Source organism: Limulus polyphemus, unplaced genomic scaffold (assembly GCF_000517525.1).
Source record: "Limulus polyphemus unplaced genomic scaffold, Limulus_polyphemus-2.1.2 Scaffold232, whole genome shotgun sequence".
NCBI lineage: Eukaryota > Metazoa > Arthropoda > Merostomata > Xiphosura > Limulidae > Limulus > Limulus polyphemus.
Window position 1 is genome coordinate 631,249 of NW_013665842.1, and position 12,578 is coordinate 643,826.

At 33.3% G+C, this 12,578-nt stretch overlaps 1 protein-coding gene across 1 annotated transcript in view; it reads right to left on the bottom strand.

The window, feature by feature from the left end:
* Positions 1 to 5,475: 5,475 nt before the first annotated feature.
* LOC106478612 (nephrin-like) overlaps positions 5,476 to 12,578 on the bottom strand; it is a 108,115-nt gene continuing 101,012 nt past the window's right edge. Inside the window, exon 16 of the mRNA XM_022382233.1 lies at positions 5,476 to 6,514. Coding sequence (XP_022237941.1) covers positions 6,467 to 6,514 — 48 coding nt within the window. The 3' untranslated portion in view covers positions 5,476 to 6,466. The remainder of the gene's footprint in view (positions 6,515 to 12,578) is intronic.

A 12,578-nucleotide genomic window follows, 5' to 3' on the forward strand; every position in this document is an offset into this window, starting at 1 on the left:
ACAAAATCTTGTTAAAACGGCGTACATTTATAATAAAGTTTTCTTCATTACCCAGTCAAGTCGTCTCCAAAATTTTATTTTCCATAAAATGGGTTCTTCTTCACTCAAACGCATATAGACGGATAAGTCCAATATTATGAAAAACATCATTAAACGCTCTAGTATTTTATGCATTTTATTAGTAGTGCAATGTACAACGAAAACAGGCACTTATGTTTTCATTTATTAATATCATGAACAACTATGATAAACGTTTTAATATTTGTTTATTTATATTCGCAACAATGTCGCTTAACCCATCGTTTGTTAATTCTTTGAAAAACAATAATAGCCCCTTTTTTTCTCTGTTTATTGTGTTTAAATCTCTCTTCTTAGTAATGAGAGATTAAAAAACGCAATAAATTATTTCCTTTTTAATCGCTAATGTTATTTAAAAAATCCAAAAATGAGTCGTTGTTTAACACTTACAACTTATGTAGTACAATTGTGAAATCTGGACTAAAAGATCATTTGAGAGTTTTACACACCCAACCAATTCTTTAATTCATTTCTATCATCCGGTAAGATTAATACTGCTGCTACTGGAAAAAGGTTAAACTTTTAATTATATTGAATATAATAACTGAATTCTATGAATCCATTTTACTTCACCAATGAACAATGAATTCGACGAAATGTCATAACATTATTCACAAGGTTTGCAGTCGGTACCGGTATTGGTTTATAGTATATCATATGTTGAGAATAATATCTATTATCACATGTCCCATCTTCGGAGTTTTGACTGAATGCCTCCTCTGGTATTTCAGCTTCGCTTTTCACAGAATTATGAATATTTGATGTGGTAGTTTTGAGTTCATACTTTAGTCGATAAGCGAACCTCACCGTGAAAATCGGCAAAAGCATGAAATATGGGAAGCTGATGACTGCTCTGGAAGAGAACGTGAATGTGCCTGTGTGACTGATTGCATGTTAGGTAGGTGTGTTCGTGATTAACCCTTAGCATGCGCGCAGGTCAAACTGCGCATGTCACGACATTTTAGTGAGTTACATTAAAAATTTAATTAAACTACTTAATTATCATGGTATACGAACAAACTTGACATCAAATCATAGATAATAAATCAATTTTAGATAATATATAAGTTTTAACTTCTTAATTTTATAAGATTTGTTTATAATTAAGCAAAAAGTTACACAATGGGCTATCTTGCTCTTCCCACCACGGGTATCGAAACCCGGATTCTAGCATTGTAAGTCCACAGACATGCCGATGTGCCACTGGAGGCCATTTTATAAGGAATATTTAAAAACAACCTCAAATTCCCCTAGTTTGAGAATTTGGATATTTGTTCTTGAGCGTCTCGTCTTCTGGACTTTTTTTTGTCCAACCCCCTTGAAAACTAAGAAATGTAACGTAAAATATTCTCTATAATTTAGTCATCCATATTCTGAAGCTATATTTTTATATTCTTCAGTCTTATTGGGCTAAAGAGCAATCAATGAAAATTCAGAAACCACTTTCCACGCCTACCTCTGACATGCTCTAATTTACAATTTACTAATAGATTTTTCTGAAGCCGACCCCATTACAATTATAACCAATAGAAAGCCTAGATTTCAATTGATTCATTACCATAGTCATACTACGTGGACCTACAGATAATTGACAATTTGGTTTGATGTGAAAAAAAAAATGTTCTCACGAGAACACACTGGGAAGAATTGATGAATTTCTAATTGCTCATGTGACATAATTAGAGATACTCGAGTACCGGTACCGTCAACCTCATACCGCCGGTACTATTGTAAACCTTGATGGTGAAGAAAAACTGACTCAAAACCACATAGATATTAGATACACTTCACAATAATAAAAGGCCTAATAGTATTTCTTTGGTTTGCTGACCCAAGTTGTGCTGATGAGCCTTGAACTGAGAAACTGCAGTCCACAGCAGAGGGTACAGCCAATCAAAGAATGTATTAGGGTTCTACGTCACAGGTTTTCTTTTCAATTTCACTTCTGGTGATAAAAATAAAATAAATCTTTAACATAAATATACAATAAGTGAATTATTTTACAGATCTGTGCTGTGATAAGTACAGCCGATACTGTTTTCATCACCATTTCCTTTGCAACAAAGATAGATGGATAGATAAAAAGAGAGTAAGATAGAAATTTTAGTTGGAGAACTTGTATAGCTCACTGACTTAGTTATCAGGTTCCACTAGTAAGGCTTGAATTGTATTGCTGGTATTTCAATTTTACGTTCATTCTATTGAATTATGTTTATTGAAGTACGTTATTCGTACATACAACTATGTAATTTTTATTCAAATACACCCTGAAATTTCACATCAAAATGCCCATTGATTCAAAGCTTGAAAAGTATAGTGTGTGATTCATGGTTAAACTGGCAGAAATGAACCTGTATTTGAATCAAATTTTCAATCTGCACTTAATTCCAAAGTCAGTTGGCCTGGAAAAATCACGGCGCGTTTCCAACACATGAAAGGCTGTAGCATTCATAACTTGTAAAAGAATATAAGAATTATAGGCAGTTTTACCTCTTGGTTACAAAATGACGTCAACTTTGAAGCATCGTTTGGTTCTTCGTGATTTTTGAAAAAAAATAATGAAATAAATAGAAACCTAGTGAAGAACACCAAAACTCCATATTCGGTGTTATTAAAAAGAATTTCGATGATGACGCAGAGTTTGTTGTTTTATTTTTTTTTTCACAATTCGCTCGTTACAACACTCGTCTCGAATAAGCTGAAAATATGCCAATCTCTGTTGAAATTGTCAGCCATTGTGTATTAGATAAACGAAAAAAAAAACACATCTTACTATTGCCTTAGTAAAAGCAATGCATTCACAAAACTTACTTTATATTAGGCTCTATTACATATTTATGTTTGTTTATTTAAAGGAAAAAGAAAGTTGCAACAAATTAATAGTATTATAATGTACTTGTCTCGCGCTAGATACGCTATAATAATAAGGTTATATGCAGAGCACGTTTGAATCACGTAGCGCGTAGTAGTAGTAGTAGTAGTAGTAAAATGGCCTACCCTCTAAACCTTGCATTGTATATGAGTAAACCATTAACACATGTCAAATCCACGTTCTCAACTGAGACTAATGCAACTACTAGCAAATCGAGAGGTTGGGAACTGTGTCCTATGAAACAAAGCAAAACAACAGGTATTATTAAAGCTTTGTTGGTTTGTTTTAGAGCAAAACCACATTATGCCAACTGTTATGTCCACAGCAGAACTCGAACCCTGGATTGTAGCGTTGTAAATCCGTAAACTTACTGCTGTTCCACCAGGGGATATTACCAAATGCACAATAGGGTTTATAAACTAATACCCCAAACTATCTAGCCGTTAAACTTTTCCCATGTCACAAGAAAGGACTTGTCCCTTAATTTCCCAAATGTTAAAGTTCTAGTTTTTGTTGTTCTTTGTTTGGGAGATGTAACATAACCTGATGCAGTTTGACTATAGATTAGGGGTAGAAAGCACTATCGTGTTTAAAGATTATTCACACACTTACATACATAGTATACATTAGCTACACGTAGTAGGGCACTTTTTAAAAACACACAAACAAATCACAATCGTGAAAATATGTTCTTCATATTTTGTTTCAGCTTACAGCAGGAAAAATGACAAGAAATAGAAGAAGTTTGTGAATAATGAGAAAAACGTATGTTAGTTATTAATTAATAAGTTGTTGTCATAGAAACTAAATATTATGATACAAGATGTAAAAAAAAACTAAAAAAAAACTAGTCATTAGGAAACACTTGTACTTTTGTAACATCCTTGAAGTCATTTGTGGGTTTTGAGGAAAAGATAATAAAGATAAAACCCTTCCTCCCTAAGGGAGATATTAAAAGTACAAAAAGCTTTTTCTATAATCAACCTTGGTATTGCATATACTGAAATGCTGATCTGTCAATGTTTACCTTAACCGCAAGCAAAGTTGTAAGCACAAGAATACCATACAACAAGAAATTACTTTGTTCTTTTGTAATTACTTTCATCCGCAGCGCATGTATATAAGTTATGTAAATGTTGCATGCATTGCGTTGGTTTTGTACACAAATCTGCATAATGAATCGTCTTTGCCTGCAGAATTAAACTCCGAATTTTAGCGTTATAAGTCGTCAAGTATACCGCCGAATCGCCAGGGAGAACTAAGCATAAAGGTGTAGGGGGAATATCAGAGCTATCCGTTTTTATGGTAAAAACCCTGGAACGATTTTATTTTATAGTTTCAACAAAATGCTGTTGTAGTTAGATTATATAAGAGTCTCTTTTTTATCTTTTCTGATTCGCGACAAGAAAACGAGAATTTGCATTTGTTTATTTATTTTAGACTTTTCACGCAAAACTACACAAAAGACTATCTGGGCATAGGCGTTCCTAATTTTAAGCTGATAGATAGGAGAGAAAACACTTACTCCACCGTACCCTCCCCCAGCTCTTGGTCTACTCTTGTCTGACCGAATATTGGGATTTGACAGTTATTCTTATTGTGCACATACAATTCCAGAATACTAAAAACGTTTTTACTGGAACGGTATGCGAACATAGATCCTCAAATTCGTAGTCGCGACGCACTAGTCAATATGCAATGTTTGGCTTTCAAGTGCTTGTGAATGAATATATCCTCATGTATTATCTGAAGTTGTACTCCCTGAAAATCAATGTCTAGATATCCTGAATATTTTATGCACGCTCAAGTTATATGTTAAGTTATTCGGGGAAAATGTTATTTACCACTCAATAGCTCAGCAGTAAGTTTGAAGGCTTCTTACTCTAAAAAACGGATTTAGAAACCCGTGGTGGGCACAACCCAAATAGCTCATTGTATAACTTTGCACTTAACAACGAAACAAACGAGGAAAAACAGGAAACGTTGTGAAGAGCCTATGAACAGTTTTATGCGAATTGTAAGTCGAAGAATATGAAATTAAATTGTTATGGTTTTATTCTCAGTGCAGACGAGCAAAGTCATTGATTTGACTTAGATTAAAGTCAGTTATTATTCATTTTAAATTATAAACATCAGATTAAAATTTAAATTATAATGCAAACTTATAAAGTATAATTTCAGATTTGTATACGTATATTTTTCGAAAATTAGGCTGTAAAAACTAGTCTCGCCATCTGGTAGGAATAATTACAACTACAATGAGCAACCATTATTTTAAACACCCTCTAAATAAAGAAGATACCCGTTATTTTTCTATTCATAAAACAATAGCATAGTATCTAATCCGATATCATATAGCAAGTTTAGTTGCTGTTTTAGAAATGAATTTCTTTGACAAAATATTTTTCAATTTCCTATTATTTTGGAAATACCATCTAAAGATTAGATCATATAAGCTGCCTTTGTTGTATGCGTGTTAACAAGAAAAAAAATCACAGTAACCTGGAAACACAATAAAACGTTGATCATGTGAGAAAGACTACTTTATTACTGAAATCTAGAATTATCTATGACAAAAGCAACAACTGGAAGCACAATTTTTTCGATTAAAATTTCTTCCTCGTGTGACAAATTTTGAAGCTAAACAAGACAAAAAATACACCGAGTTTGTTTTTTTTAAAAAGTTACCTAGTTAGTAATTTTCTCTACTATTATTCGTAAATGTGTTTTAGATATCTAAAGATATGTAGTGAACATATTAGTCGCTAAGCCTATACTTAGTAACTAAGTAAAATTGTTTGTGAGAATACGTTTAACAGAAGAAAAACAAAACTAAGTTTAGTGAAAAATCGACCTCTGTGTTTCTATGTACATGTCACTTTTTCGTATGTGCTGAAAAGTTCTAAAAATTCAAGAAAAAAATCGATGTCCAATATAACAATTGTCCAACACTGTTGCTTACAGCAGTCGTGGAAGTTTCCTGACTTTATTGGTGTATTGTCATTCCCATGTTCTCCACGTCTCATCTATCACCCCAAAACAAAAAATCGATGTCCAATATAACAATTGTCCAACACTGTTGCTTACAGCAGTCGTGGAAGTTTCCTGACTTTATTGGTGTATTGTCATTCCCATGTTCTCCACGTCTCATCTATCACCTCAAAACAAAAAGGCACAAAAATGACGATGTTTTTTTTACATTTTCATTTCACTATGGCACTCTGTAATATTCTGTCCTCTTCCAATGTATCGGGTGAAGGGGTTTGCTGCAAAGTACTACTTTTTTAGCCTCTTAATCTGATCATCGGGATTAAGAGCAATTGTTAATCCTTTTTTTTAACGTATCGCAAACTCATCTTCATAATCCCACCGGTGTTATCGATATCGGCCTACACGTGCTTTATTCAATCATAAACATGTATATATCAATTTCGAGTGCCCCCCAGTCTGTAGTTCCTCCTCCTACTTCCAAATGTATTTCCAGAAGTGGAAGCTCCGATTCATCATGTTCTGTCGTCATACTGGCGTAGACATCCTGTAGTTGCTACGAACACATGATTTGCCCTGAGATAGAACAAAAAATGTAAGAAAATATAACTGATCAAAAGCTGTGGGCTGGCTTCTTTTAAATCGGTTATGTATCAGTGGAAAATTCACATCAAAAATGAATTACATTTTATATTCTAGCCATACATTTATATTGTAATCTAAAAGGTAAATTATAATTATTTTGCCTCTGATTGTTTCATTACCTCCTCTCTGATTATTTTTCAAACAGAAACCGAAAGATAAAAAACATCGTAAGGTTACATCTGAAATCAAAGGATATTTCACGTATCTATTTTTTACAAAATTAATCTCATATTTGGTTATCCTAGAGACTACGTTACAGAGAGGGGAAATCCGTCGAAGAAGTTTCGATTTGCTTTAGCAGCTAACCCTATGATTGAACTGTCAAATAACTTTAGAACATTTCTGGAATTTAAGTATTAAAAAGGATCACATGTTAGAGCTCTAGGAGTATCGAATGCGTTCCTTAAACCTTCAGAACGACGAGTTTTTACTGCCAGATGTAAAAGTGCTGAAAACAAAATAGTTGACAGGTTCGAGTCGACGATTCAAATGGTCAGTAGCTATCGATTAACAAGAGGCTTCAAAATATATTGATTTCTAGTCCACCATGTTTCTGAAAACATTTTGTTAAAGCTGAATAATCTTGAATAACTACATAGTTTCTAAGTTAGTCGAATGATAACTGCATAGCTCAGTCAACTAATAGCACTTATTTGTGACAGTTTAGGACAGAAATGTTTTAATTACGAAGAACGTAAAGATGTTTAAAGGCTTCGGAACTATAGACTCTTCATTCACATTCTTTATCATGTCTCCAGTAAATACGTGCATGACATCAAGCTTCATAACATATATGTATATCATATGTTATATGATATACATATTTATCATGTCTCCAGTAAATACGTGCATGACATCAAGCTTCATAACATATATGTATATCATATGTTATATGATATACATATTTATCATGTCTCCAGTAAATACGTGCATGACATCAAGCTTCATAACATATATAAAAATCAACATGCATTACATCAAGCTTCATAACATATATAAAAATTAACATGCGTTACATCAAGCTTCATAACACATACAAAAATCAATATGCATTACATCGAACTTCACAACACATACAAAAATCAACATGCATTACATCAAGTTTCATAATACATACAAAAATCAACATGCATTACATCAAGTTTCACAACACATACAAAAATTAACATGCATTACATCAAGTTTCATAACACAAAATTTAACATGCATTACATCAAGTTTCATAACATATATTAAACTTACCTTGCCTTACATTTTCTGCAGGACTTTTTCTTTTAAAGATACAGTCTCAAAATTTAGCTTAAAACTCTTAACGTTCGTTATATTGTCTGAGTGGCAACACACTCTTGAAGAAGACGTAAGGCGACATATTGATTAATTAAATATATGCCCTTAATTTTTGATAAATAGTTTCGTTTTTGCCTTTATCATATCCATTCAATTAAATATGTATTTGTATAGTTGAATATATTTTGTTTTCAGGATGTTAGTTAACTCTTGAAAATTGCTATCATTATTATCTGAAGTTATATGTTGTGGGAGTTCGTTTTTAGTTCGACAAAAAAGTGTATTGTTTTGTTTGCTTTTTAAGAACAAAGATACGCATTGGGCTATCTGTGCTATGCCCATCACGGGTATCGAAATCCGGTTTTTAGCGTCATGAGCGTTCAGACTTACCACTACGCCAGTAGGAGACGTGTATTGTAAACTGATTTTTGGAACTGTATAAAAAATATCACTTTTTAAAGCTTTGATTAATACTTATGACTGAAATTAATACTTTTTTTTAGTAAACTTAGTTTAAGTCAGTTTATTTAAAGAAAAAAACTCGTGCCTCCTGAGGGCTTACAACGCTAAATGTTCGGTTTCGATATCCAGGTTGGGCAGAGCACAGATAATCCATATTGTAGCTCTGTGTTTAACAATAAACAAACAAACCCTTCTGTATTTTGCCAATATTAAGAAGTGATTTTGAAATATCACCGTGAATAACAAATATTTAATAATAAAATAAATTAAAAACATCGAGGAACGTTCAAAGTGGTTTATTTTTCATCACAAAATCCTGTTGAAAGACGTGCTCTTTTGAGGTCTTTTGTTTTATTTTGTCAGTTACGATGCTGGCGATATTCTAAATAAATCTTTTGTTTTGTTTTCAGTTACGAAGTTGACGATTTTCTAAATAAACATTTACCATTCTAGGGTAGACATCCTGTAGTTGCTACGAATGCCTGATTAGCCCCGATATTAAAAAAAAAGTGAGAAAATATGACTGATCAAAGCTGTGGGCTAGCTTCTTTTAAATCGGTTATGTATCAGTGGAAAATTCACATCACAAATGAATTACAATTTATATTTTAGCCATACATTTATACTGGATGGAAGTATCAGATCATCTAAGCAGGAATTACGCAAACTTAACTGTTTCACGGTTTCCACGCCGACATCATTTGGCGGACGTGTCTCACAGACAAGGGGCTTTTAAATCCTAACATTAATGATTCTAATTACTAGGAGTTATATAAATGCTCCCCGAGGTGTCTAGGGTGATTAAAGATATGCGCCATTTCAGTTGAGTTCGGGATAACACAATTTAACCTGTTACTGCTCTCTAGCAAATCGTTTCTTGAAAGTCTGTAAGTGTACATTCAGCTTCACGGCACGACTCATTCACGGGACTTATCGCGAAGGCACGTGACATGAAGCTATTAAAGATCTAAATTACGATATATATGACAGCCTCGTTGCTCTATTTAGTAAAAATAGAAGCTACCTGCAGCCATGAAACAGTAATATATTTCATTACAAATAACATCAAACTGTTAAATTTCGAGCGTTTACGTAGTTTACAGAATAACTGTTGATGTAAAAAAGTAAACTTATAAAGAAACAAGAAAAAAAAACATACATGTTTATATTTATTTATGAGAATTGCATAGTTAACACACAAAATCTTAGTAATTTTGACATGGGGATGTTTCACTGTATGGTTAACACACAAAAGCTTAGTAATTCTGACATGGGGAAGTTTCACTGCATGGTTAACACACAAAAGCTTAGTAATTTTGACATTGGAAAGTTCTCACTGCATGGTTAACACACAATATCTTAGTAATTCTGACATGGGGAAGGTCTCACTGCATGATTAACACACAAAATCATAGTCTAACTCTGACATGGGGAAGTCTAAATAAAAAGGTTAGCATTTATTTTTCAATCATTGATGTTCAAAATAATGAATTGAAAAACAGTTGTAAATTATACGCCCTTCAACAAACTTTAAAAGTAAAATGTCCACAAGTTAACGCGATTCATATAGAATTTTAAATCATTTAGATTTTAGCTAAAGAAAATAATAAACGCAGTATCTACATAAAAGAGAGTCTGATGATCAGTAGCCTAAGGTTACAGCTTAATCGAACTAATTCAATTGTGAATCTCTTAATTTAATCGTAAACTTGTCATTCCTAACAATACAGTCTTAAAAAGTCGATAATGTAGCCCTCGTCTAATGATTCTTTAGTAAAAATAAGTGCTAAACTTGTTTAAAAACGTATTTCTTGATAATAAATGTCAAAAGAAAGACGCTAATCATATGTCGTTATCTCGGCCTAACATTGTTTGAAACTGTACATGACGGTTTGTCCTGCTAACATTGTTTGAAACTGTGCACGACGGTTTGTCCTGCTAACATTGTTTAAAACTGTACATGACGGTTTGTGTTTCTAACATTGTTTGAAACTGTACATGACGGTTTGTCCTGTTAACATTGTTTGAAACTGTACATGCCAGTTTGTCCTGCTAACATTGTTTAAAACTGTACACGACCGTTTGTCCTGCTAACATTGTTTGAAACTGTACTATGACGGTTTGTCCTGCTAACATTGTTTGAAACTGTGCATGACGGTTTGTCCTGTTAACATTGTTTGAAACTCTACATGACGGTTTGTCCTGTTAACATTGTTTGAAATAGTACATGACGGTTTGTCCTGCTAACAATGTTTAAAACTGTACATGACGGTTTGTCCTGCTATGCTGCCTAATATGAGTTATGTTTTTGTTTGTTTGTTTTTTACATTTATTTTCAAAATATAGATATTTCCAACTTAATGGTTCCTAATCGCTTTTCGTTTCGTATTACTGCACTGTAAAAAATGTAATAAGTGTAATCCGTAGTTTAAAGCAACATTCCTTCTCAATAGGACAGCCAGAAGGACACTCGTATAAGCAACTGTCCAAATAACACGATACTTGTGGTTTTATATATTCAGTATAAATCTCATAGCAACAGGGCATTTTTGAAAAAGTTTCGTAGGTACTCAGAAAGGACTCATAAGTAATAGATTTTTGGAGTAATTGTATATCTATACCCGCATACACAGAAAGAGTAGTAATTAATTCTCTATATATTTACAACAACAAAGAAGTGACGTGAAGCTACTTGAATTTTTACGTATATTTTGGATGATTTGAATATTTCTTCAATTAATGAATTTATATGGTATTGTGCATCATTTAAAAGGATATACTGCATGGTCAACCTAATATATTTAACCAAAATATGTGAACGCACAAATCTGTTTGTATAAGACGGTGAGTAATGAGTGAAAAAACAAGTAGATACAGTGTGTATAATCCATTATATATATACACATTCACATTTAATGTGGTAGGTACACACAAAGTTTCTACCGAAGTAGGTTGACAGTAATGGGTTGACATTTTAATTCAACTACGTAATGTGATGTATAAAAGTTTTAAATTTACAATAGGTCCACATTACTAATTAATCTTGGGGCCTTGGACTTAGCCAAGTTGGCCCCCTTTTGAGTCTTTAGTTTAAACGCAAACAAATGCCCCAGTTTATTCGCAAACAAATGCCCTGTACAAGAAACCATTATGCCCCCCCCCCAGTGCCATAGCGGTATGTCTGCGGACTTAACACACTAGAAACCGGGTTTCGATACCCGTGGTGGGCAGAGCACAGATAGCCCATTGTGTAGCTTTGTGCTTAACTACAAACAAGAAACCATTATGAAATGCTTAATGTCAAATAAAAACTAAATCATTCAATGCTGATTCCTAGAAGTTCCAACACTAGCTTTTTACTACGAGATGCAAGTCAAGTTTGATGACATTTTTTTTTATTAAAGTTCGTGTTTATTAGCTCAGCGTCGATTTACATTTTATAACTTAATAACTATAAAAAAATTCAGTGTGATATTTCTGGAGTAAGTAGGTAACCAAAAGCAATTTATGTGGGAAGCTAATCTGAGGATGGACTGGGTACAGTTTGAAAGCTTTCTTGGCAAGGGCCACTAATGAACAGAGAACCTCCGCATAAAAGAAGGGCCAATGATGAATAGACACTCCGTATGAAAGAAAGGCCAATGATTAACAGAGCCTCCGTATAGAAGAAGGGCCAATGATTAACAGAGCCTCCGTATAGAAGAAGGACCAATAATTAACAGAGCCTTCTATAAAAGAAGGGCCAGTGACGAACAGAGCCTCCGTATAAAAGAAGGGCCAGTGACGAACAGAGCCTCCGTATAAGAGAGCTCACTTATACACAAACTGAGGCCAGAGATTAACAAAGTGAGCTCCGCATATAAATTACGTTTGGTCTTGTATACGTCATTTTCAAACAGAACTATTTATTATCTCGCTATGGCTGTTATAAAATCAGTTGAATCAAAAATACATTTATTCAAGCTTTTCTACACATTTGAAAATAAACTTAGTCACGCCCACATACCCATATTCAACACCTACAAATACTCTAGATTTCTAGTGTGTGTGTGTGTGTGGCGGGTAAGTTGAAGAAGGATTTTCAAAGAAAAACAACTAGCACAAATAGCTATCATTTCGAGTGTATATTTTAATATTCTTCTAAGACCTGTGTATGGATATATTGATATTCTTGTAAGACCTGTGTATGAATATATTGATATTCTTGTAAGACCTGTGTATGAATATATTGATATTCTTGTAAGAC